At 42.2% G+C, this 25,045-nt stretch overlaps 1 protein-coding gene across 6 annotated transcripts in view; it reads left to right on the top strand.

Moving 5' to 3' along the window:
• Window positions 1-25,045, top strand: part of ntrk3b (neurotrophic tyrosine kinase, receptor, type 3b) — a 166,515-nt gene that overhangs the window by 91,434 nt on the left and 50,036 nt on the right. For 3 of the 6 annotated variants that reach the window (XM_034873485.1, XM_034873507.1, XM_034873521.1), the window contains 3 exons: window positions 598-612; window positions 4,826-4,881; window positions 7,398-7,500. In XM_034873485.1, the coding sequence (XP_034729376.1) occupies window positions 598-612; window positions 4,826-4,881; window positions 7,398-7,500 (174 nt within the window). The remainder of the gene's footprint in view (window positions 1-597; window positions 613-4,825; window positions 4,882-7,397; window positions 7,501-25,045) is intronic. The other 3 variants (XM_034873500.1, XM_034873512.1, XM_034873493.1) reach the window with 2 other exon arrangements.

Raw genomic sequence — 25,045 nt, 5'->3', positions numbered from 1 at the left:
GTGCTTGATGAGTGATGCACTGTTGGCAGCTGGCAGCACTGATGTCCCCTTAATCACAATTGAGAGTATACTCATGGGTAAAATGTCATTTATGCAAGTGTTATTAACACATTTTAGCTGCCTGAAAATCACCTTAATTTTTCTGGATTTAAATAAGAATAAAACACTGGAGAAAAGAAGAACTACTGCCAAGTAACTCCCTGATTCCCACAAGAGCTAGCATGGCCCACTTTTTGGAAATGAGCATCACGATTGGAACAAGTCTTCAACTAGTTGAATTTCTCATTTAAAGTACTTGTTGTTTTAATTGCTTGTTCCATCCTGGGTGGAACATCTACTGGGAGCTTTTAGTTTTTATTAAAATCTCCCTCTGCAGGGTGCAGGTTGCACAGCTGATCCCTGCTGGTTGGATCCCAGCCAGGGTTCAGCCACAGTTCAGTCAGGTAGATTGTTCGCTAGCAGTTCATCCTAAGTGCATAGGGAGAGGGAATACACACACAGACTGGCAAATGTCTCCTCATGGTCAATATTCCTAGGTTACTACCTTGTTCATTGTTTATTGACATAGTGTAACTTTCTCTGTTTTCTCTCTTCCAGACATAGTGGAACTAGGTGAGTGTTTCTATTTTCAAATTTAACCCTATTATTTCTTAAACGCTAAACAAGGCGTTCATACTGAATGCTATGTTGCCTTGCTCAAGGGCATATCAGGTGGCAAAGAAAGAGTGCAGGCAGCATTTCTCATTCACCTTCCCTGCATGGATCTCACTGACAGTCAAGAGATTTAAACCTCAGAGTAAAAAAAACTGCTCTCTCCAGGTCGTTTGAGGTCTCTAAAGCAGAGCAGCAGCCGCTCAGTGGCCTGTGTTTTCCAAATTCCCTTCCAAATTCTTTGCCTTTTTTTTTATGAAAAGGGGAGATTTGATGCTTCAGATGATGCTTTAGTGATGCCCTCCTCACCTCATATGTTTCCATACACTCGCTCATTGGTGAACTTTACAACCACAATCATGCTGCTGGTTAGTTAGAAGCTCTACTTGAGCAGATGATATCTCACTGGTTCGCTAGGCCCTGCTCCCCTTAGTTACTGTTGCCAGAATTGTTGTTACAAGTGGCAGATTTACCATTCAAAATTCTTCATAATTTGTTTCCGCAATACTGAATGGTTTAATATTAGCTAGCTATTCAATTTAAAAGTATTTCCATGAGTTGGTTAAAAATGCAGCCTGCTGCTAAGTTTTTAATCTTTCAAGTTGACCGATTTTAAAACGAGAACTATGTGATCTTGGTGGCTATGCAGGATATCTCAAGTAACACTTGCAGAGCTCCAAAAGTTGCTAAAAGTCACCAAATGATGGCATTCGGTCATTTGCATATTGGTGACATCATCGCCCTTGCATAAGGCTTAGTGTTTGTGTCTGCTAACTGCCTGCTGCTCAGTTTGCTAGAGAGGAGGGATCGAGACGCAGTGCTATTGGCTGAAGAGCTGTGGACTGTGATTACTCTAAGAAACATGGACGGACACAAATTTCAATATTATATATCTTGCTTTTCCCGTAATGGTCTGAAGTTGCTAAAAGCTTTTTTTAAATAATATTGCTAAGAGGCTCTGAAAAGTTGCAAAATCTAGCGAGAAAGAAATGCTCATTGGTTACCACTGTAGCTGGTGGTATTGCTCTCACTACAGCCTAGGGCTGCACATCTACTTTCTAGATGGAGAGAGTCATAGAGGACAGAGGGACGGGAGGAAAACTCAACAGATAGCACTCGGTCATACGTTGGTCTCAAAGTTTACCAGTTTGCCAGTAAACGCAACATTTTGTCCCGTCTGTTGTTTTTCAGACAACAGCGCGACCAGCGCTAGTCGGTGCTAGTTAGCGTCTGTTAGCTGTTAGCTCCTCTAGGAAGAACCACTGCTAATGTCCTCGCATCCGCTGCAATGCTGTTTATATGGATATGGTTTAATTTTGCGTTACATGACCCATTTCTTCTGTAAAGAAATGCCTGTGTTGGATCTCTCCTCTTCTCTCTCACCTCTTACTCTCCGCGCCCGGCCACACAGCGGAGCCGGTTCAAACTTCTGACATTTGTCCACAGTTTTAATTGTTATTAACACAGCTGTATATTGTTAAATGTGAGGGGCAAACCTGTATTTGTACCAGTGTTTCCGCGGGTAACTGCTATTGCGGCGGCCACGGCGAACAACACAGAAGATGTTATTGAATGCAACTAACTTCAGTTGGTAGAGTAACAGCGTGTGAGACGGAGCTGCTGGACCCGGACCTGGGCCAGAGATGTGACCCATGGCCAGAATATCATAGTTCCTAAAAATGCAGCGCAGTGACGATACATACAATTTCATACACACGACGTGTCTCCGCCGCTCGACCAGAGCTGGACCCGTTCATAACGATCAGCCGTCTCTCTGTGTGAGTAGCGTCCATCACACTCCCTCTCGCAGTTATAAATAGCCTATGTGACAATACAATTTGTTTTTGTTAACTTCAACAAATAATCGTGAGAATAATCGTGATCAAAATTTTGATCAAAATAATCGTGATTATCATTTTGGCCATAATTGTGCAGCCCTACTACAGCCCTGTAACCACCACTTCAACTTGATGAGAAAAACAAAGTCAGGCTGACTGAGTATGACATGCAACAAAGGAAATAAACCAGGCATGTAGCAGTGCCCAGGACACCACAGGTTCTAGTCATTCTCTTTAATGGGAACTGAATCAGCAACTCAGCATGCATAACACTTCTTCTCTAACCCCTAACCAAGCAGCCACAGTATAAACAAGCTACTTTCCCAGGCTGTTAGCTGCTGATGTGGGAATGTTGGTGAAGCGGTTACTGCATGTTCTGGCCTGCTTTCAAAGTGCATTGTAAATCTCCTGTGAGTGATGTGTGGTTTGGCCTCAGGCTGTTGTGGCAGCCTCACTGTTGATGGCCTAAACTAAGTGGGCCAGTCTAATCTCTGACCTTCATCAGAGTCTTCTTCCATCTCAATATGAGAGCCGGCAGCATGGCTCTGGTTGGAGACGGCTGGACGCCAACTGTGTGGCGAGTTGCAACGACTTCATGTCGCCACGCATGCAGGCACACTCACACAGCTTGTGGAAGTGAGGCAAGTGAGGGAGAGGTGTTTAGATGATAACAGTGTGAAACATTTTGGCTGCGGTGTGTAAGGGAGTTCAGCCGTAGAAGGGAGAGTGACAGGCAGACTGATACTAATAATGCCGAGGAGAGAGGAGGTCAAAGGGAGGAGAGGAGAGAGGGATGAAGGCTGGGAAGGAGGGGCAGAGTGATGGTAGTTAGGGCACACACACACTCACACTCAAACAGAGCAAGGCCCTTTAGTGTACTGTGTGTGTCTGAGCCAGTGGCAGCCCTTCTACCATGTGGCCATTAATTTGCCCACAATTACGATGTGATGTCCTGGCTGGAGGCCTCGGACTGGAGTTTTCCCTGACACCAGTTCATTTCATTTCATGGCTCTGTATCCTTCCTCTTCATTAATAGAGGTGTGACTTGTAGAATTTTATCATCAATAACCGATTTTAGGATCATTTTGAGACATCAATGTTGTGCTAGACAAAAAGTCCATAATAATCTTACAGCTAATTTTGCACCTCCCCTTGGCTCTGTTCTCAGGCTATTGGTAAATCTAGCCCATGATGAGAGACTTTGGCCAATCACAGGTTATTTCAGAGAGAGAGACAGCAAGGAGAAAAGCGGAGCTGCAAGAAGATATGTAACTCAACTTATATTCTGGTGGTTTTTCTTTCCCATTCTGCAATGAGGCTTGATTTGACTACTGTAAACTGGGGTTGTGCTGTCTGAGCTGAGTCCAGCAGGCTTCTGTTTTGTCTGAAAATGTGGGTCAGATTTTTTAAGACAAAGATTTCAAGTTTGAGTTGGTGTGGTGTATTTATCAACTGATTACATTTGATGTTAATTGACATTTGGTGCTTTGTATGAGCTTCTTCTCTGTTCTTTTGCTTGCATCATGTATAATTCTAGAGCAGCCTGTTTTAATGACTCTCTCACTCTCTGTATGTAAAAGCACAAGCATTCATTTGTGAACAAAGAATCACAATGTCTTTTCTGCTACTTTCCTAAACACTGGGTAGCAAATTCCAGGCTATGTTAGGAACCATGTGACAGGTGTCAGCCTCGTCTGTACAGACTTCTAAATGAAAAGGCTTTTATCAGCCTGGACACGTTAAAATGCATTGCTCATTAACATTTTCTCCCAAGCCATTGAGGCCCAATACAGTGGCAATGTTCTTCCTGTTTATGTCACTCCACTTCCTAGAAGGAGGACAGCTTCAACCCATGTGGAGAGATTTAACATTATTCATTAGTCAGAACAATATGAGAGCCAAGCGCTCTTAATTGCAAGAGTTTTTTTTTTTTTTTTTTTTTACACTCATGAATAAGGAAAGCACAAAATAATATTTTCTACTGGCATTACTAAACATTTCTTAAACCACTTGGCTTTGTGGAGAAAGTGGAAATATGCTCTGAATTATATACACCAGAGAGCACATCAGGTCGTCTTCTAGCCTGTTAGGCTGTGCATTAACCCGTGTTAAGTGTTACTTACACTGCTTTAATGTGATAATAAGTGCATAAACAGGTTCAGTGGGATACACCAGAGTCTACTACTTCTAGTGCAGCCGCTGTGCATGGAAACACACTGCAATAAGAAATCATACAAGAGTTTATAACTCAGTTTCTAAGTATTTACTGGGAATAAGTGTGGGAGTGAAGGCTGATTCTCAGCCACTGATGCTTGTTTTGTGTTTTTGTGTTGCAGTTCCTTCGACGCCGTCAGATGGTGATTCAGGCCCACCAGATGAAGACACATTTGGGGTGAGTTTTCTCCTTAATGATGTTGATGAAACAGCAGCTAAAGATGTTTCCCCTGGACCTAACAGAGAGCTGCTGTGTGTTTCAAATCTGCGCTGCTTTTTATTAGTCAAAGGAGCCTCGTAGGGGTTTGGGCTGTGTGTTGACACGCAGCGCTGAGGCACAAAGACAACATTTTTTCAGTGTAGTGTATTTGAACACTATACTTCTGTGTGTGTTTCTCAAACTAAATGTAATATGGAGGATTCTGTACAATAGTTTGATACCAACAGTGGTGTTATTCCACTGTAGTTCATTATATGGAAAGAGATACTGTCACTACGGGTGGTAAGGGGCGTTTTTCAATGGCAGATATTATGAGACGTCATAGCAGGAAAAGCCTAGGTGTTATAAATATCATTGAAACAAAACAAATAAACAAACAAACCTTATTCTATTTATTTCATTATAGTAGTACATATATATTTTTACTATAAAATGTGGCCGGAAGAGCCTGGAGTTGAACTGCCAACATTCTGGATATGGGGAAACTCTACCTCCGAGCCACAAGCCACCCCCCAATGATGATGGGCAGTTCCTTCTGGAAGCTAGTTAGCTGGACATGCAAAAACTTGCAAATCACGTTAAAACTGAAAACACTCTACTATTGTACTCAAAAAATTGATCAGGCAATGTATCATGACCTAGTCCTTGCGGATGCAGGACCTGATGTGGATGCTAGCTTATCATTACAGCAGCAAATGCTGCGAAAAGCAATTTTGAAAAAGAAATCATCTATGGTGCATTGCACAATAAAGCCAATAGGTGGAAGCAATGGTCAATGGCCAATCCACATTTCACAAACGGTGCATGTCTCAATTCAAAACTACCTTTTTTCCAGGTGAGCTGCCCTGGAAGCTCACCAGTCCCAAATACTAAACCCGATCTTCCACTGGGCACCTCTGTGCTGCGTTCCAGTTTTGTTCCGTCCTCCGCTCCCCCCCTACCACACCGGGAGCATCTCAGAAGCACAGCGTCTTTCTGTCTGTTTATTAAGTCAGAATCTACCTTCAAGCACTCTTGCATAAAACTCCATGCCTTCTCTTTTCTGGTGTGGTCCTTAATAAAAAGATTAGTGATGTTTAATATTGTCTCCACCTCCAAGATGAATGTCTTGTTGTCTGTGGTGTTTTAGAGGAGACATATATGATATTGGGGGGGGGGGGTTCTTTTGGCAATTTGACTAGATACTCTCGCTGCTTCACGTATCTTCGTCTTTGCGCATCTTCTGCTTCACGTTCGCTTCAGGGACCGTGGCAGAGCTGGTGGAATACCCAGCATTAAGTCGAATGGCTGTGATTGCTCGCGGGGGCCGCGCCGCATCCGGAACGCAACGCAGACCCTCCCTGTGGAATATTGGGATAAGGCTCAGTCCCCACTGCAGTGGCCCATGTTCAAGTCCAAGCTGTGGCCCTTTGCAGCATCTTGGAACCTCCCCTCTCTCTCTGTCCGGTCTTCAGTTATCCTATCAAATAAAAGCAAAAAAGCCCAACACAATCTTAAAACAAAAACAAACTTTAAAAAACAAAGAAAACAAAAAGCATTCATTCGAGCATGTGAAGTATACAAATGAAATCATTCATTAATACTCTTAATACTGAAACAAGATGTTTTATTTTACTTTTAAGATCTGAGTTGAAGTGTTTTAACATGTGCAATCACCGGTAAACAGAAGAGCAGCTGTAGTAGTTAATTCTCTAAAATACATTATTTTAAACCATACATATCATATCTTGACCTCTCTATTGCGATACGTATCAAATTGTGACATTGTAGGCAATATAATTAAATATAATCAATATAATAAGACCAAATAATTTCCTTCCACTTTAGCGCTTGTGTTGTTGGTGTTTCTCTGAGCACAGCGCCATGCACACCGCTTTGAAACATGAAGAAATCAAAGGCTGACAGGCTGGCTGTGCCACTAGACCTTTTCATCACATGACAGGAAAAGCAAGTAAAACAAAGTAATTAAGTGTAGCTCAGTTTAAATCTTTATTTGTTTATTCTTTTGCTTTTTTAGGGAAGAAACAAGTGTTTATTGGATTTTTAAATGGTATATTAATGATAAGAACATTAAACCCAGTGATTATAACAAGCAAACTGTATTTACTATATAAAGCAGCTGTCTCTGTTTCTTTATTATATTTACAGTATTTTTTCTGTACTCCTCCAAAATAGTCGGATTTCAGTTTTTTCAATTGAGTGATTTGGTCAGAATAAAGTGGTTGTAATGATGATGATGATGATGATGATGATGAGCCAGGCAGTACCTACTGTACTGCATGTTCTTTCTCCAAACTGCACTGGGGGTAAATCTGGCTGTAAGTAGCTTTTTTCCCCAGACTTCTTTAATCTATGAGAACGCAGTATTCACAATCTAGTGGATTATTCTTTGATTTGCAGTATTTAAGGTGATCAGAGATGTGGAGAGGCTTATGATGTGATCACCGTCTGACACAGCATTTCGTTTCTCTCAGGTTTCCATTGCTGTGGGTTTGGCAGGCTTCGCTTGCGTCCTGCTCCTCGTCCTTTTTGTTCTCATCAACAAATACGGCCGGCGCTCCAAATTCGGTATGAAAGGTAAGACTACGCTAATATTCAGACAGGCGGATAGGCAGGCCGATAGTTAGCTTTGTTTTCTCCTTTCTGCCAGTTGCATCATCGTGCAGAATCCATTCCCCCAGCTAATCTCTTCAAAACCTTTGTTCATCAGAATATGTGAAAGTCCTACTTTTTACTTCACTACACTTTAGTCACATCCCACGAGGACTCATTTGGGGAAAAAAGAAAGGGTTTTCCCATTTGGAGACATTATTAAAGGGCTTGGTGCTTGTTACAGGATACTGGAATAATGCTTTTCCTGCTAAAAGGCATTAATCTGCAACCACCCACATGTACACATATGGACGAGCTAGATCAATACTGAAGGGCAGTGTGCATGCAAACAAGGTTTATGCCCTGTACATACACCTCACACATTCACCATGTCGCAAGAGCGATTGCCGAAAGGATCCTGAATTAATTAGTGGACTCGGCGCTGTCGATCATGCTGAGAAATTCAATAGGATTAAACATGGCTTTTGTACATGCTGAGCTTTTATTTTGGGTCAGCTCCAGGTTTTGCTTGTCTCTGTGGCGTTGGCGTTGTGGAAGAGTCGAAAGCTGTCATAGGGCTGATCTAGGAACAGAGAGCAGAGATGAGAGGACCGGTAGCGGCGCAGGTCCTATGATTCAGGTTTCAAGTCTTTGCCCACCCAACTGCAGCTCTTATCACTTGGCACGCTGAGTAGTGGCTTTTGCATGTGTATGGTGGACTGTGGGGGGTAAGTTGTGGATTGCTCACAAAACCATGCTCTCCTGCGTCCCTTTGTGGAAAGCTCCTGATCATGCCCCATATACATCTCTTCTTCTCACTAGGTTTTGTTTGGATTCACTCGTAAATTCCTAGCATTTGTCACTTTTTTCTGGTACATCACACTATGTTCCAATACCACAATGACCCAACACCTTAAACCATTCATAACGTCAGCATGGTGTAAAGTAGCGATAGCCGCCGCCACCCCTTAATTAGCTACCTTACCTTACAGGATTATTGTTTGTTACTCACCTTGGTAAAGAACTCTCCGGTGTAATTATTTAGGGGCCGGCAATTATTGCATTGGCTCTTATCAATGATGAGTCTTAAACAGTAGTTGATGAGGCTTTACAGACATCATTGTAATGTCACGGCAAGTTAATAGGAATGTATGCTTTATGGTAACAAACTGGTTCGACCCACAAAACAAAAGTTGTCAAGTCAAAATAAGAAATAAAAGATAATTAATGCAAGATGTTTGTGTGTTAGAGACCACATCCACTGGCAATGTTGAGAGCTCAATGTTCAGAGCATCCAGTGTCAAAGTCAGTTCCCTGGCATTGCTGTCTCAGATGGGAGAAAAAAACGCTCTGGGTGTTTTGTATTTCTTTAAACCAATCACAATTGTCTTGAGCGGTGCTAATTTCCAAACGTAGTGACGGTGGTTCTGCTAAATAGTCTAACGAGGGAACTTGTTCTGGTGGAACATTTGCACCCCACAAAACAAAACTCATCATACAATATAAAATGACGATAACTGTTGTACAGTAATGTGAGCTATTTAAATCAGCTAATACATGGTTACACCTCATTATCTCTTACCAGTGTATCTCCGTGTGGACTTCGTCCACAACAATTCCTCAAATTAATCTCAAAACGTCCCAGCTAGAGAGGACACGGCCTAAACATATTCTCTGTAAAACTTCACAAGCATTCACCTAAGAAACAAACAGGCCTGCCTTGTTGCACCATCCAAATTTTCTTCACAACCTTCCACTTGTATTGTGTAATGGGCACTCCATCAGGCTTAGCCTGACAATATACTCCCATGGATCCAGACTTCTCTGTGACTTATTTCAACTCTTCAATTGCAGTTGCATTACTCCCTAAGCAGTAATCTATCTCATCCAAAGTTCTCTTGGACCCTGCGGGGCTTCTTTTTCAAAAGTTGCATTGCGTGGCTATCTCACTGAGTGCCACATGGTTCTCCAGCAACTCTCGCTGCTTCCTACAATATGTTAAAATTGTCCGCATTCCTTAAGGGCACCAACTGAAAAGCATATTTTCATAAACTTTTCTCTGCTCACATCTTTCCCAAAGAGTCATTGAGCTGAGCTGCCTTGTTCAAGGTAACAACTAGTTTTATGAACTAATGTGCAGGAAATAGAAACATATTGAAGGTTGAGACATATTGGTTTCTTACATTAAGGTCAGTGTTGTTTGGAGCAGGTACCGCAGCATGGTGTGTTTCAGTGTGTTCTACCTGATGCCAGAATGTCTTCAAATAATGATGAACAAATAAGAGGCATCTAGGCTTCTCCTTTTCTACCAGGTAGTAGTTTGTATCGCCAGACTGCAGGTGTACATAAGCCAGTTCAGTTTAAATAGAGATGCTGCCCCCTCCACTCTCACTGTGAGAGATTGAAGGTATAAAAGACTTAAAGAGCGGTGATGTCGGTGTGGACCCTTTCAGGACCTCACGCTGTTTGGTACAAAAGCCTGACTTGTCGTGTGTGTGTGTGTGTGTGTGTGTGTGTGTGTGTGTGTGTGTGTGTGTGTGTGTGTGCGCCAGTATCCCCTCCCACTCTTGTTCTGGAGAATCAGCTGGAAGGCTTGGAGAAGTCATTACCTTTGGATGGAGCCATAATGGATTTTCGCTCCACTAAATCACTGTGGCTCTTTTGGCTGTTTGAGTTTGATCACCGACCGTTTTTCTGGGCATCCAATAAAAACTGTTTTTCTTTTTGTGTGAGTGTGTGTGCATGTTTGTGTTTGTGTGTGTAGTTGTGTGTGTGTGTGTGTGTGTGTGTGTGTGCGCGAGCTACATTCAATTGATTTGCTAGCATTTCAAGGCCCACCGCCAGGTCCGTCCACTGGCTGCCCTGCGTTTACAGCTCTGACTGATATACTCAGTTTATGTGGTTGTAATTGTGGTTTAATGTAGGATACTGTGCCTGCCTGTGCGTGCGTGTGTGTGTGTGTGCGTGCGTGCGTGCGTGTGTGTGTGTGCACATGTGTGCGCTGCACATAAGCTGTTGTTCTGATCAAGACGTTGTCAACTTACCTTCCCAGCTAAAGCATCTTGTTGTCTGAGCAGCGATCACGCAGCACGTTAGTAATAAGTATTATGCTCCCCTGTTTTCTTTTCTTATATTTTGGTAGAAAATTACCCCACCCCTGCTGCTGGGAGTGCAGCCCAGAGACAACTAAATATATATAATTTAGTCATTTTCCCTGTCATCTACATAAAATCATCTGAAAGGCAGACGTGTCCTTATATTTAGTGTTTAGACCTATTGGGTGCAGTAGACCTGTCTTTTAAAACTGTCACTGACTGTAAAAACACAACATGTTACAGACTTCACTAGGACTAAAGTCATTTTTGGCTTTAATTATTATTGTTTTTAATCTAGGGATAACATACCTACAAGTTATAGAATAAAATTGCTATTTTACACAAGCAAAAAAGAGTGAAAGTGAAACTTGACCCATTCCTGGTTGTATTCTGTCATCCTTTGTCATTATGACAACCCAGAAACTTACCCTGATCTGAATTTTGAAACATAACCATTTTGAACTAATTCTGAGGGTCCCAATAGGGCTTTGAAATGAATGCCACATTTTGTTGCATTCTGGGTATTTCTGTGGCTCATTGACAATAGTTGTTGGCAGCTGCTGTGTGTTTATGTAAGGAGCATATGGTACAGGCTCTATGTTTGGCTATATGTCACTGCAGAGTTTATACTGCAACCCAGTGAACAATCAGAGGCAGAGGTGGATGTCAAGAGGAAGAGACAAATGACGGAGGAAACGGTATGGAGTGACTTTCATTTTAGAAAGGTAGGACCATGGTAGCTGTAACCAGTCGATCAAAGGTGGTTGTTTTTCTGAACCAAGAAACTTGATGTCTTTGTGTATCATTCTTTTCTTTGCACATTTTTTTCCTATTTTGTCTTTGATTAATTCAGTAAAGCTTTTCCTCTCTAAAATAATCTTTTAATGTTCCGTACAGAGGCACCAGGAGGATGAATTTACTCCAACTAGCCAAAAATAGTCTGGCACATAACCATCCGTAAAATCCAGCCCGTCCTCACGGAGAACGGGACCATAGGGGTCGGATGTGCAAGCAGCACAGAACGGTTGACATTTACATCTTTTGTTAGGCGGCAGGATCTCGTGGCGGAAGGAATGGTTGATGTTGGGTGGATGGGTCAAACAAACACAGGACCTCCGCTCAGGAGACATGGGTTCATGTCCAGTGGGCCAAAAGTCCACTCTTATTTTGAAATAAACCAAGCTTCATTTGGTGAAACATTGGTTTCTGTGACGTTTAGTAAATTATATAAAAAAAAATATATATGTGTGTGTGTGTGTGTGTGTGTGTGTGTGTGTTGGTGTGTGTGAAAATGTGTAGATAGTGTATTTGTATATTTCTTAGAGTTTTAGTGGTAGGCAGGCTTTTTTGCCTTTAGACAGAGCCAGGTTGGTGTTTCCAGTCTTTACGCTAAGCTAACTAGGCTGCTAGCCATAGATTCATATTTGCCATATAGACATGAAAAGTGATATCAATCTTCTCGTCTAACTCTTGGCAGGAAAGCATCAAAGCATATTTCCCAAAAGGACAAACTGCACTTTCAGACCACTGTGCCTGTTGGATAAATCACACACATGTTTGCCAGTGCAGAATGCATGTGAAAGAAATGTGGCCCTCAGTCTTTAACCCTATCAAATATTATGGGGCAGAAAATGCTGAACGCTGCAAATGACTGACTCATAATTGCTGAGACTCCAAGAAGTCAGGGTCAGATAAAGCTGAGTTAGAGGGGCCGGGCAGGAGGCTACCTGTGTCAAGGTGAGCAGACACTGTTGTTGTTCAATGACATTCAGCCATCCAGTCGACACTGCTTGTTACTCAGAGTGCACAGGTGTGGGGCAGTACAGCGTGTTGTGTGTCATTTTTAAGACATAGGCCAGTCCGCTCATTAGGGTTTTGATCTAATCAACATTGGCAGTTTTCAGGTTTTTGGACATGCATACATGTAATTAAATTACAAAGATGACCAGAACACACTGAGACACACACACACACACACACACACACACACACACACACACACACACACACACACACACACACACACATATTAACTGTACCCCACGGCGGCTTGCTAGTCTCTGTGATCCAGCCGTGTGTGTCAGAGTGGCTTACCCTCTTCTCCGCTACATTACCTGAACCAGGCCTGGGGATGATCAGCCCACACACACACACACACACACACACACACACACAATATCACACTGCAGCATTTACCGCATCACTGCCTGGCTTGGCCTCCAGTGGCCAGAGTGAGTGAGCTCTGCCCCCGAGCAGCGAGACACGTCTGTCTACAGATAGACGGGCAGGCAGACACTCCTGCTATGTGGCTGTACAAATGTCAAGCACATTTTCAGCCAAAAATCTATTAATTAAATGTGATTTGCATAGCCCGTTCAGCATAAGTCATACATGAAACAGACAGTAATATAACTACAGTTACCCAAGTGCAGTACAATTTTGAGGGACTAAGTATTTCCATTTCATACCACTTTCACTATATTTCAAGCAAATGTTTACAGAATCTGACACCAAAGTTACTTTACACAGCAAACCTATAGTGACTATAGAACGTAAACGTAAACATTGTTAAGGGTTCAACCACCGGATATTAACTTATATAAAGTACTGTAGTTAATATTAGTTCCACCATCACTGCAGGCATACTAATCCAGAGCCCCGAGTGGCGTCCTTGGTATGGTGAGGTTGATCCAACCTTGCAAAGCGAGGTGATGTGGTTCCTTGAAAGAAAACACAATTTCTCAGAGTTTTTTATGCAAATGCATGGCTTTGTAATCTCAGAGAATATGATTTTTTTCCTTAAATGTTTAAATTTTTTCTCACAAATGTACCAATTTTGTTGTTGTTGTAAATCTACATATTTTGTCTCTGAATCCCCATTGCCCCAGCTATGCATTTAAAAAAAATCCTGCAATGTCCCTAATATGCTGTAATTTGTGAATATGTCATAGTGAGTCTTAAAAACAGGCATGATATCCCCAGTAAGTGTCAGCGGGCAGACAGGCTAACACATTCCCTCTGTGCACGTGGACGAGGTTTTTAGATTGTTTGGCTTCCCTCCTTCTGGACAGGTGTCAAAGGGACAGTTCAGGCCCCCTGTTTAAACCACGGTGTCGGAGACTCATTCACATAATTAATGACGATGACTTTAAAAAAATACTTTTCTTTGATGTTTAAAAACATTAGATTTAAACATATTCTACATGGTCAACAGATATACAGATCCCACCGCTGTTGTCTTTCCTGCACACATGGTGTGTACCCTTTGCTCACTTGCTACAGCGCCAGCCATCTTAATTGACTGTAATTCATTCTTGTGAACGCATGCGACAGATGGGGCCTGCCAAGAAAACAGCAACAGGCACATCGGGGAAGTGTTTTTTGTGATATCTCTTCCCAGAAAAGAAGGCTGTTATCAGGAGTTGAAGTCCATCTTCCATCATGTCTGTCGTCATCTTGTTGTTTTTAGACTATCTCTGCCGCTGATGCCACCGATCGCCGGCTTTTTAAGTGAACCCTAAAAGGATTTGGAAGCTGCTGACTGCACTCTCTCAGCTGCAGCATCTCACATGTCTCTCCTTAGCTCTTTTTGCACCGTGTATGAAAACTGAAAATACAAAAAAAGCCTTTTTATTTATTTATGTCACTTACAAGTTGCATGAGAGCCTTCCCTGGGAGTTTGGCTGTGGTGCTTGTGTGTCCTTGGATGGATAGAGAGTGCAGGGTGGCCTAGGGTTGTTGCTTTGGACAGGGTGTTCCTGGTACAAATAGGATTGCTATTTTTTTGTTGTCTTTTATATTGGACTCCAGACAGTCAGCCTAAGACTGCCAACAGCTAAGTGCCCTCTGTCCTCGTGCTATCTTTCTGCAGAGCTGTGCACTGCTCTGCTGAGCCACGCACTGTAAAGCAACTCCCAGTAAAAGGCCAGGCTTTGCAGAGTGGTCTTGCTGAATGCACTTTGACTGGGTGTTTGGAAGCGTCTTTCCTTTTAAGTCTTTGCTATCAATAGTTCAGAAGGTTTAACAATAGCTTGATGGAACATCTTTAAAGTTTCAAGGTATGGCAGAATATAGATGTAGGAGTAGAGGAAGAAGCCACTCTCTTCTACTGCAGGCTTTCTGGACTGCTCCAGCAATTTGACTTCGTCCCCCAGGGGGACTCATTTCAAAAATACCATGTTTGTCCCTATCTCCACCATGGAAAGCTACAAGATCCAGGTGCATATGAGTCATACGTTTTTTGTCTTATAATGAATACAAATGCAGTTACATGGTAAGCTAGGCTAAAACACTTTGTCAGAGTTTAATTAATCAACGTATCTCCCTTTGTCTTTTCTTGACATGCTTTTACATATAGAATAAGCAAACAAAATATCTTCATAACCTATGCAGTTCATCCTTGTACGTTGTATTCTGATGGACTGGGAACCAGGACAAATGGAGGGGTCTGTTCCACAGGCCTTGGAGGAATAAAGGCCTTGGATGACACATGTGAACATCAAGGATGACGACAACAGGCGTTTAGGCACATAATGCATAGGTTATTCAATTCAATTCAATTCCATTTTATTAATATAGCGCCAAACCCCAACAACAGTTATCTCACAGCGCTTGTCATAAAAGAGCAGGTCTAGACTGTACTCTGTAATGTTATTTACAGAAAACCAACATTATGGGAAATCCAACACTTTAAAAATAGTCATACAGTGACGTAAGACTTAATTAAATGATAAAAGTGGCTTAACCTTTTCTACACTTTAAAAGTATATAATTCTGAAGAAATTGGTTACATATTCAAGGCAAAGCAATTTTTAAACAAGCTCACTTTAATACAAGGAGTATATGTAATTACACAGCTCAAATGTCATAATAATAATAATTGAAGCAAAATGCCGTAAAATAATATGAAAGAAGGGGTGATTACTTGAGGTTTCAGACAATGTCGTGTGTAATATGACTGTGTATACTTTTCAGTCAGTTACTCCCACTGCACCGTCGGCTCGCCTGTGTTTTCATTGTATTTTTATTTTTTTATTTTGTTTTCAGTAAGCTCTATTTTTCAGTCGGCTTGGTTGGGGACATTGTCTCTAGAGCTTCTTTCTTGCGAAGGCTTTTTCCCACTGTTTATTACAACTCTGAATTTATAACAGTTTTTTATCGCCTTCAGCACACTGTAAACCATTTGGGAGACGGACACTGTCTGGATAACAGGTCTATGAAAATGCACCAGGGACAACTCCTACATCTCCATGTTTCAATTAGTATTGATCAGAAAAACTCCTCAACTGCTGCTCCAAACTGGGGGTTGTTTTTCATTGTGTGCTTTATGTTAAATAGAGAAACATGCTCTATGTATCTAATCATTACATCAATGTCTTGGTTCCGATGCCAGTCCTATCAAATAGATGCTTAATTGTTTTTTAAATTTGAACACTTCTTAAAACCTTTTATTTAGCTCATTGTAGCAGTACATTTCTTAATATTGATCGTGCACTGCACAGCCACAGTCTTTTGGCAGCCATTTCCTGCTGCCCATATTTCTTTTGAGGACCTTGGTTTTGCTTGTTTCACATTGACAGCTGGCTAACAAGGAGGACATTTGTCTAATTAACTTCCTGCCTACACCTCTCTCTGTGACTGGAATTGAAAGACCTGTGCGACCATTGAGATACTGCTTCACCATGTTGACCCCATGGTGGGCACGTTGTGGATAGAGATGCGTTCACGCAGTATTGTTTTCTTCTTTTTTGCAAGACGCGAGATAATCTCTATTATCTCCGTAAGTAATCATAAAAACATTTATGTCTGTCTTGAACTTTCATTCAACCTCCCAAACATACAGTATATCCCCCATCCTGGAGGACTTTGCTAATGATTATTACGCTCATATTTTCTGCAATTCACATGAGGCCTTGGAATAGACATATGCGGTAGTGCTGATGAGTGTCTTCCAGGTTAATGGACATTAAGGGACTCAGTCTCACCAGACCAGGAGTACAGCTTGGACAGCACTCCTTAAATCCTGCAACACAGCGCTGACGGTTCCCTGTGGGCTCAGCATGAGGGGCTCCACTCCTGTTTTTGGTACCGGTACTTTTCTCTTTTAGTTTTCCACTGTGGATGTAACCACCTCGTTGTTGGCGGGATTCTCAGCTGATTGTCATAGCGGCGCTGTGTCAATCTGTCAGGGCATCATCTTCAACGCTCACAGTCACACTCACGGCACACATGTCAATTGTATGCCTTGTTTACTGTAATAATTACTGTACTTCAGTCCAAATGTTGAGGTACTTGTACATTACTTGAGTCTTTTCTTTTCATGCCGCTTTCTACTTCTACTCCGCTACATTTCAGAGAGAAATATCTACTTTTACGCTATATCCATCTGACAACTTTAGTCACTAGTTACTTTAGATACTAGTTACTTTACACATTAAGAATTCTGCATTTCTCTACAAACACATGTAGTTTATAAAATGTGATATTTCTTTATAAATGAAACAAACTAACCCAACAATATAACGGCCTACAAGTCCACCTGAGATGATTAAACACTTAAGTTATTCACAAACATGTTTTGATTGTTTCAGGTTTGAGTACTTTTCAATGCAGGACTTTAACTTGTAACAGAGTATTTTTTACAGTGTTGTATTAGTAGTTTTACGTAAGCAAAGGATCTAAATATTTAAAATTCATGAAATCTGGGTCAAATGAATAAAAATGTTGCGGTTGCCAACTGACTGGAGAGACAGTAAAACTAACCCCAACATCCAGCCCAATGAAGAGGTGGAGCTCAGGGATCACCCTTCCAAATTCAGCCCCGTGTTCCCGTGCACAAACCGCTGGCATGCATCCAGTTTGGATGTTCAACTAATTACACCACACGGGAGAGCTTCCACTCAGAGGTGGGAAGGTCATTTCCACGGTTTGAAATGAGATTTCTGAGAAAAAGAGAAGCACGCTGGGAAGGCTTTTAGCCCCCACTGTACCCACTAGTTCAGTCAGGGGGATTTTTAGCCACCGGCCTGGCAAGCAGCTCGTTTTATGTAACTGCCGCATGCTCACTCCTACGCTGGATAGGATTGTATTTTATACTGACATTGGAATTTATTTCTTTGCTGAATCAAATATGATGGTAGAGTATGTTTAATAAGGACATTTCATTTATATGAGTGAGTGTTTTATAATATACAGTGTATCCAACTATAATCATGACAATACTGCAAACATTGCATCATAGGTTTAAATAATGACAGGAGTTCAACACTTGACAGCACATTCTACTGTGATTAATGCTGACCTATTCTACTTTGTATTGTTTAACAGTAAAAGTATTCCATTCCATCCAGCAGAGTAGCTACGTACAAAGATGACACACAAAAAGTACTGTAACAGTAACAATGACAGTAGTTCTCCAGTGACGAACTGCCATGAGTCCATGAGCAAGGCAACTATGGTTAGTTCACGTCTGTGACAGCAGGACAAAGCTGCTGAAGTCAGGTGAACCGGCTAAGATAACGTCGTCTGTAGCCTAACGATTACCTTGGTAATGACCTGCAGGCTGACGTGCTGGCGGACTCTGTGTTTTTAGCTTTAGCTGCACCAGAGAATTCAAACAGTTGAAGGATGCTGCCCTCATTGTTCTCTGGGAAGTTAGCTGGAAGTGATGTAATGTAGTGTTTTATGTGGAGTGAACCATGGAGTCCGTAAAAATAGCCTTGTATATGCTATATTGCTTGTAAGGAAATAACAGGAGTAACAAACGAACCATCTTCATCTGACTGAAGTTATGTCTGTCTCATGTATATATGTTTGATGTAATAACTGTAAAATCATACTTTCACCTAGTAAGACATGCAAAAAGACTTCAAATCACTGTTATTCTCAAATTTTCTTTAGCATAAAGTGAAGTAATAGATGAACCGCATACAGCACGTCTAGCAGGCCGTTGCCATCAAATTCCCCGTGATCAGGCCACCTTGCTTCTACTAGATATGGAGCTGTCCTTCCTCTCTGCGTATTCCCATTGGCTCATGTTCCCGTCAGCCTCTCCCCCGTTTGCATTAACACACCCCTGGGACCGGCAGACCGCAGCCTCCGTGTCATAGATAGACAACAAGTCTCCATCTTACATAAGGATGGTTAAGGTTTTAGCTCTGGAGTGTAATTGTTGTGTAATCACAACTGGGGGATTCATTATTGATAGACACACACACACCTACACACACATACACAGAGCACATACACACAAAGTGAATCTCCTCAATTGTCTTTCTGCATCTTTCTGTCTCTCTGCTCTCTCCCTTTAATTGTCTCACTTTCCCTCTACCTTTTTTTCCGTATGTCTCTTCATCATCTGATCTCCTCTCTCTTTCTCCATCTCTCTTAACACACTAGTGGAGTTAGTGAGTACCAAGGATAAAATGATTAAAACAAAATTCATTTGAATGAATTAAGGAGCAGGGAGCTGCAGTAGAAGACACTTCTGAAGCAAGACAAATGATCCTGCATGGCTGCTTTAGTAGCATTTTACAGTGGCCTCCCACCTCATTAACCTGTTTATTAACCCGAAGAGAAGCGTTGTTAGTACACAGTAATGCAAAATAGACAGGGAGTGAAAATGTGAGGAAAGAAATTGTTACAGTTCTGTGTTAACGTTGCTCTGGTCCTTCTGATGGACTCTGCTTACCTGGGACTCTTCGAAGACTGTGTGGTGAATAACAAGTCATCTCCATGCATTTTCCAATATTTTCCAGTGAGCATCAACATGAGATGCACATGATCTGCAGCCCTGAAGACTTCAGAGGCTGTTGCCAAGGCCATCTGTGCTGCTCTTAGAGGGTGTGAAATGAAGATGGAGAGTGTGTCACACTGCGATGAGAGGTCATTACTGGTTCCTCAAATGCAGCTGATAATGTCAATTTAACAGGTCACAGTCTTGTGGGTCACCACGTTTTTTCCTCCTCTTCGTCACTGTGACAATATAACACTTGGTAATGAGTCCAGAAGAGTCTCGAGTTCAAATGTGCACATAGAGCTGTGGTGCTCAGCAACAGCAGCTAAATGGGTGTCGCTGCCGATGATGAGATGCAGCCAGATGGCACCAGGATGTTGCTCCGTGTGCTCGGAGTCGCTGCAACAATTGCTCTCTCTCTCCTGGCAGATTGTCATTTATGTGTCTGTGTCTCGTAATGGCTGACTACACTCGGCAGGTTGTGCATCTCACAAGCTCAAAAGCACCGTTTTCATGTGACTGGACTGGACTGCCTGTGATTAAGGTTGTCTACAGTACCTGGTGTTGACCTGGTGACGTGTTCTTAAGCTAGACACTAAAACCACTCTCAGTGGACGCTCTGTTCTGTAGCCTGCCCTGACCTGCAACCTTAGAATCAGAAAGCCTTTATGGTATTTCCATGGGAATGCAACAAGAGTAGTTGTGGCACTCAGGTGCGTCTGTCCATGGACAGGAGCATGAGAAAACAGGTTTCCCCTGCAGGGAGCCATTTCTAGTTTCAGAGATTGAGAAAAGGATTCATAGTGAAAACAGCCCCGTGTAGAAATAATGCAGGGGGCACGTGGTGTGATTTTCAAGGTACCGGTGAGAAAACGAAACATGATCAGTTTAGAAAACATAATAATGCATTTAAAGGCTAATCAACCAATGCACTGTACTCATTAAAATAAGGAAGGATTAGTGTTTTGTCATGCAGAGGTACTGATGTTCTGAACTCAGCTGTACAAGCAAGCACTTGTTGTCCTTCACAGGACTTTTAAGTTGCTTTCAGCAGTTTGCTCTGTTTTAACCGAACCTTGGAGCCTAACTGAATAGACTGGTTCATTTCACAAGGGAACTCCGTTCCCCTTGAAAATGGGGGTCTCAGTTCCCTTCCAAGTGCTCTAGAGTTCGGTTCACTTTAGGTGAGAAGGTAAGAATGCAATTTGGCCCAATGGAATTGAACAAAAAAACAACAACAGCGTATTAACTAGCCCGTAATTTCAACCTTGCACAACATTTACGTATGTATATACTGTATGTTTTTAGGGTGATTACTTACAAATCCACAAACTATTATGGCCATACATTGCTGGTCGTCTGTGTGACAACACGTCATCATCTCTCAGGCGTCCGGCCCCGCCCTCTTCTTCACTCCCTGTCTGTCAGCTGCTCACATTGTTTGGCTTTTTTCTGAAATATTGGAAACAGTAAAGTATAACCAGAAAGCCCAAGCTGTTATACATTTGGCATTGCTCCAATATTTATGAGACCAAAGTCAACAAGTTTCACTTAGATATCCTGTCCAATGGACCAGCCAACACTTCAATAGCGTATTTGTTCACAATGTGCGCTTGACAAAATGCAGTATGAACGTAAACTGGACCATATGAAAAAAGGCAACAGTGCAACAACTTAACCCCCGAATCACATCAAGTAACCCTAACCCACTGCACTCTGATTCCATGCAAGCGCAAAGCATAAATCCATGGGAAATGTAATTTTCATCAAATCAGAACTGCAACTTATGTACTTCTCTACTACACATTTTAAGTGTATAGTGTGAATCTCCCTCCATCTCTGCATATTCCTAGTTGTCCTATTCATCAAGTGTGTCCGGATCTCTACCTGATGTCACTACATTCCTCCTCCAAACACTGTATTCATGGTTTTTCAGTGCTGCACCAACATTTTGCTTTTACCTCTGGTCACCAAAATCAGAAAGCCAACATGTGCTTGTGCCACTTGATTGTACTGCACTTGTGTCCATTTTCCTGCCCACTGTGTTTTGTAGAACGGAAACCTAGACCTCGAGGGAATTTTTTTTTTTTTTCAAACATTCCCAACGGAGTGTCTGTCTCTTTATGTCCTTTTTACTGTGCTGAGAACCTTGTTGAAATTGAATAGGTGCTGTTATATTGTATTGTAGCTATAATATTGTGTTTCAGTTGCATGGCAAAGTGGCTTCATTTCAGTGTTTGGGCTTCATGGCAGCTAACTGGCAGGGAGATAGACTCCATGTGGCCCATGGGAGCGTGGTGATGATGAGCTGAACAAACAGGCTAACAGCGCTACAGTACAACGAAGTCTGCTGAACACAGCATGTTCTGTATGCATGGGGAGAAAAGGGAGGAGGAGGAGGTGTAAGGTAGGAAAGGAAAGGAAAGGAAAGGAGGAACAAGGAGGGAATAGAGGAGGAGGGGTGAATGAAGAGAGCAGCAGGCGGTGTTAAGGGAGCTCTAACAGGCTGGCTCAGCTGTGTTTTAGCTAATGGGTTAAATGGCTAGGCTGCTGACTCTCCTCTGTGACTGTAGGGATGAACATTTCACTGTAGTAGGTTCAATTCCTTTTTCCACAGAGGCAGCTGAGGGCTTCTAAAACAAATCTCTCCCGCCCTGAGAGGTGGAACGTTGGACATAGCATTAAATACCTGAGAAGCTTGTAATTATTATACAGCAGAGAAATATAGCATACCCAAGTGAGTAAAACAGACATCCAAATAAACACACGTGTTGACAATTTTATTAGACACCACAATGTGGATTACACATGAGAGAATACACTGTGGAAATTACATCATATCATATGCATGAAGTACAAAACTGCCCTTTTATTCTCATCACGTCTACAGATTGATACATATGTATGGGTCTAGAGAGGCATTGTGGTGTGGGTGTGGGGGGGGGGGGCACACTTGATTTAACACCACCTCAAGAGACTGAGCTTTGATTTAAGAGCATCTTCATGGCAACCACGGCAATAGGCACTTTCTGGGTCATGTGATAGCTGGCATCACTTAGATTTATATATCAACAACTCACACACATGCACACACACACACATTTGTGACTGGATAAGTACACTATGAGTGCACAGAAAAGGGAGACAGGGTCTAGTTTGTGTGCTTGTGTTTATATGTGGCCAGCATCTTTGCTCTGTCAACAGGAGAACACAGTTAAAAGCTATTTCCACAGAGAGAGGGGCAGCAATATGTTTTGGACCAAAGCTGTAGCTAAGATAAGATCCATGCTACTGCAGCCCACAATCTGATCCTGCTGCCGTGCCAGAGGGCAAAATCTAATTTCCTCTACACTGCGAAAAAAAGGAAGAAGCAAAACGAGAAAAGCAAAACATTTTTTTTAATCAATGATTAATGCTTTGCAGAGGATGGCTATTTATCTTTTGCATGTTCCAGTGGGACAAAGTGTAGCTGCTAATACATTGTTTGTACTCTGAGTAGGTTTTTGGCAGAATAATTGTAGGAAAAGGCCTGGCACGTCTTTAACCTGAGCTTTTGCCTTTATTTTACCAGGCCATGTTTGCCTTCTCACAACATGACATTTGGAGCGCAGATTGTCTGGCCTTTCAGAAAGCTGGACTGTCTAGCTCATACTGACAAGACAGACAAAACAGTCTCTCAGATAACTGCACCATCTTCAATTATTAGACTTCTTTGAACTGAATGTTCCTTGGCTGTGCATGTCTGCCACTGCTGGAGATAAGCAGAGGGGCCAACTGTGCAGCTATAACTCAGCTGTTGATTTGCTACTGGACTTTGTCACTTTGTCACTCTGGGTGGGGACGAGCACTTGTTCACAGGTCAGCATGAGACTACCTAACCGAAACATCAAACAGCGGCATTTTAAAGCAGTGTGCATGGGGCTGTAGTACGAGAGACTCTGAATATAATGAGTTTAGAGGGTGGTTTCTTCAAAACATAAAAAGTGTGTAAAGAATGTTTGTCTGCTCTAACAAACAGTAACCTCGAAATCCATCAAATGACGATTTAGCCTCTGGTAGCAGTGGGCAATGTTTACGGTGTAATGGATATCAGCATCAAGTCATTAACAGTCCAAGTTGATATTTTTATGAAAAAGCTAATGAAAAGCCAAATCATGGTCAGACGATAGCCAATGGGTTCCGTGACTGCATTTTGTTCAGTGCGCTCTGCCTCTGCCTTTGCTTTCCCCATGGACTGTTGCAATCAAAGCTGCATGCAATCAAAGCTCGCTCAAATGTGATTGGTCAATACTCCTCGGACTACAAACAGAAACCAGAATGCTTACGATACCAATATCTTGTCCCATTATCTACAGATTCTCCCTCCCAGCCCTCACGTGGTCGGGCGCCCTTGGCGTTTGTTACTAACACAAAAGTCTCCTTTAGCGTCCTAGTTGGACACAGTGCCACGCCATTTGTTCGGACGCGCTTGGTCAGGACTCTTGGCGTCACTTTTTGATGCTCTGGGTGGGGACTGATTTGGGTAATTTTTCAAGGAAAGATTGTGGGTGGGGTTAAAAAATCAATGTTTCTGTGACACGCAGGACAAAAATTGGACATTAACTCCAGTTTCCAGGGTTAAAGTCCTGTGTCTTTTGACCCGTCCACCACCCCTCCGATCCTTGTTACACAGATTTTTGTTTTTTCTTACTACTCGCTATCGTCGTAGCTCTTAATACCACTTCATCCTAACGCTGCTATGCCTGGTGCATCCCAGACAGATCTGACCAAGGGTATTTGACGAGGTGGGAATGAGAACGGGTTGTCTTATGCAGTTATCTTTTTTTAGAGATTACGCATACACTTATCATATGTAGCCATCAAGTGCATATTTAGACTCCTTTTAAAAGTAGCTTGTTCTTAAAAGAGTCAGCTGAGACGGCATCAGAAGTTAATCTAGCATGCAGGAGGGAGCGGCAGCACCATCTGTATGTGATCCTTTGTTCATTAATATATAGCGCTACTGTATATCTCAGCTAGCCAGCTCGTCTTCTTGCCCCCAGAGTCCTAATCCTTCCTCCGCCTGTTATTTTTCTGCTCCACTGGGGACGAATTGTGCCAATTCCACTCATCGAGCTTGATAATTAGTGACAATGTTAAAATTAATTTACAAACTCAAGCGATGTCTTTGAGCAAATGGTGCCAATTAACTAGAGATGCTAATGTGGGCAGAAATGCGGAAAAAGGCAGCATTCGACTGCAACTACAGTGAGAGGAGGAGGGCCAGGAAGCTGTCCCCCTATTGTCAGGGAGAATTGTCCAGGGAGGACAGGGGAGCCGACACACATTGTTGGCCTGGGAATGTCATAATGCTGCAGCTTATTCCCATAATGCAAGAACAAGGATTGTAACCAGGGCAACGATATTTTAATTTACATTTAAGGCTGTTAACTGATGCCATGTGTAGAGTCACTGCAACTACAACAGTGGAATATGTCTCAACTATTACATCATCACCATGCAAACAACTAAAATAAGACTTTTAGGAAATGGCACAAGTGTCTTATCGTGTGACATTAAAAGGCCGTGTGCATTATTAAAAGGGCATCACTATCACAGCTAACGGAGATGCTGAACATGAACACACATTGTTATTGGTGTCAAATGTGGTTACTTCACCACACACAGGAGCTTATCAGCTGAAATGTTCAATCAAGAAACC

The sequence above is a fragment of the Etheostoma cragini genome, chromosome 1, assembly GCF_013103735.1.
Source record: "Etheostoma cragini isolate CJK2018 chromosome 1, CSU_Ecrag_1.0, whole genome shotgun sequence".
Lineage (NCBI taxonomy): Eukaryota > Metazoa > Chordata > Actinopteri > Perciformes > Percidae > Etheostoma > Etheostoma cragini.
Note: the sequence above shows the minus strand (reverse complement) of the source record. Positions and strands in the feature narration are given on the sequence as shown.